Source organism: Lissotriton vulgaris, chromosome 3_1 (genome assembly GCF_964263255.1).
Source record: "Lissotriton vulgaris chromosome 3_1, aLisVul1.2, whole genome shotgun sequence".
NCBI lineage: Eukaryota > Metazoa > Chordata > Amphibia > Caudata > Salamandridae > Lissotriton > Lissotriton vulgaris.
This window is the reverse complement of record NC_141689.1, coordinates 1,717,927,228-1,717,929,383: the sequence shown is the minus strand read 5'-3', so window position 1 is coordinate 1,717,929,383 and position 2,156 is coordinate 1,717,927,228. Positions and strand designations below refer to the sequence as shown.

The window sequence follows — 2,156 nt, the reverse complement described above, 5'->3', positions numbered from 1 at the left end:
TGGCAGATACAGACGTGAGGAGATTACAGAAAACAATTTCTGAGTGAGTACAGATGCACAGACAGGTAAATGGTTGTGGTGAAAAAGCTATTTTTAATACTGTTGCAACACAGTTACAGCACTGATGTGCAACAAAAAAAAGGTGTAATAGCAAAGAACACAAAAGTCTAAGGTCCAGGTTGCCTCACCCGCCCTTGCAAGGCTATTTCTTTGAGCGCTTGGCAGCCCCACTGGGGTGTCCCTCACCCCCTTCAGGATGGCCAGCGGCTTCTGCGGAGCGCCTGGTGCTCCTGCGTGGCTCTGACGCAGCGCTGACCGGGCTGCTGCGGCTGCTGCTGTCCCCAGCATCCCCCAGGTCCAGGGCAGGATTTGCGGCAGTGTTAGAGATGATCATGGCCTCCATTGCCGTGGTGATGCGGGCCATTCCCCTTGTTAACTCCGCGGTATTTTGTGTGAGGCTTGACTCCATGTTTGCACTGCGCTGACAGAGTTGGGCCGTTGCAGCTGCAAGGCGGCTCATGGAGCGGTTCAGCACCCGGGCATCCCGCCTGCGCGCCAGCTCATGCTCCTCCAGTCTGCCACATAACTGGGTTATGGCAGTGGTTAGCCTGCCTAAACCTGCTGCTACCTCCTTGTTTGAATCCACAAAGGCCTGAAATCCTTTCACCATTTCCCCCATCTGCAGGTTGTGCTGCAGGAGCTGGCGTTGGCAGGCCATGATGGATTTCGCCTGCTGCCTTTGGATCTTTACCATATTACCTTCGAGGCCCAGGAAGACACTGCCCTCCGGTGCTGGTGCTGCAGTGGTGGGAATGGCACGGCGCCGGGTACTGCTGCTGCCGGCCTGCTGAGTGGGCTGGGGTGCCACTGGTGGGGGTGTGGTGCTGGCCGGGGCCTGAGCCCCTGCTCCCAGGACAGGGTGTACTGGTGCCACAGCTATGATCGTGGCAGGAGCTGGTGTAGGTGGAAGGAGGTCCCTTGTCGGGGAGTTCTCTGGGGAGAACTGCAAGGGGGGTGTGCTCGGCATTTGTGGGGAGTGCAGTGCTTCAAAGTCTATTACCAGGTCTCCCTCTATACCAAGCCCTATGGTGTTTTCGTCCTCCTCCTCCTCGGCAGCCTGACTGGTGCTCGGCCCTGCGAGTGCAGTGGTGGATGGTGCTGCTGCCTCTGTTGTCATTGTTTGTCCGCCTGATGGTGCCCCTAGGTACAAAGAAGCATTTGTAAATTGAGTGCCGATGTATTACAGTCAGTACAATTAAAGCATTCCACATGTCCTTGCATCTCCTTAGAATGTGTTCCACTGTTTCCTGTCTTGTGATTCTGCACTGCCATATTTTGCTGACTTCTGCTGAGTACATGTACCATGATGCTTGTCTCTTGTATGTTGGTCACAGTACTGTGCTGGGGTTTAATGGGGAGGTGTCTGGTAGGGTGTGTCATGATGCGCATGCTTCTTACCTGTAGCTGTAGCTCTGGCTGAGCTGTCCAGGGTCCCAATTCCGGTTACGCTCTCCCTCTCAATGGTGCTGGAGACCAGTTCCTCCAGGTCGGTGAGGGGTGGCGCCGGGTTCCTGCCTCCACCAGTGCCTCCAGCCTGCCTCTGGATCTCTGCCATCTTCCGTTTGGTCAGGCTGCGGATGTCATAGAAACGCTTCTTCAGCTCATCCAGGGACCTGGGGGTGACACCCACAGCATTCACCTTTTGGGCGATTTCGCTCCAGATCCTCCTCTTGGTGCTGTCTGGCACATTGAGGGACAGCTTTCCAAATAGCTGCCGGTGCACCCTCACCACCTCCTCAACCAACACCTACAGCTCGATGCTGCTGAACTTAGGCTTCCTCTTCTGGGTGGACTTCTGGCTCTCACTCTGGTTTGCCATCTTGATCAGAACAGTTCACTACCTCCTACTCCCACTGCTGCTAACTGTGAGTGTTCAGCTCAGGCTGGCTCTCCAGAAAGTTCTTAATTAGCTGCACCTGCCAGGGTTGCCACTCCCTATTTGGGTGGGGGAGGGGGAGCCACCTCATTGGCTGAATCGGCTTTTACCGAATCGGCTTTTACCGATTCGGATATTACCGAATCGGTAAAATCCGATTCGGTATTATCCGAATCGGATTTTACCGATTCGGTTTCTTCAATGCATTCCTATGGGCTTT

General features: G+C 54.8%; 1 protein-coding gene across 1 annotated transcript; it reads right to left on the bottom strand.

The window, feature by feature from the left end:
• Positions 1-202: 202 nt before the first annotated feature.
• LOC147728356 (uncharacterized) lies at positions 203-1,615 on the bottom strand. The gene is made up of 2 exons (XM_086963274.1): positions 1,459-1,615; positions 203-1,200 (listed from the first exon to the last, which is right to left on the bottom strand). Exons 1-2 carry the CDS (start codon positions 1,613-1,615, stop codon positions 203-205), a joined length of 1,155 nt encoding a protein of 384 aa, XP_086819400.1.
• Between the last annotated feature and the right edge of the window lie 541 nt (positions 1,616-2,156).

Coding starts and splice junctions, on each gene's coding strand:
- LOC147728356 (XM_086963274.1), bottom strand. CDS start 1,615: ATGGCAGAGATCCAGAGGCAGGCTGGAGGCACTGGTGGAGGCAGGAAC. Junction 1,201..1,458: donor AGCCAGAGCTACAGCTACAG/GTAAGAAGCATG, acceptor CTTTGTACCTAG/GGGCACCATCAGGCGGACAA.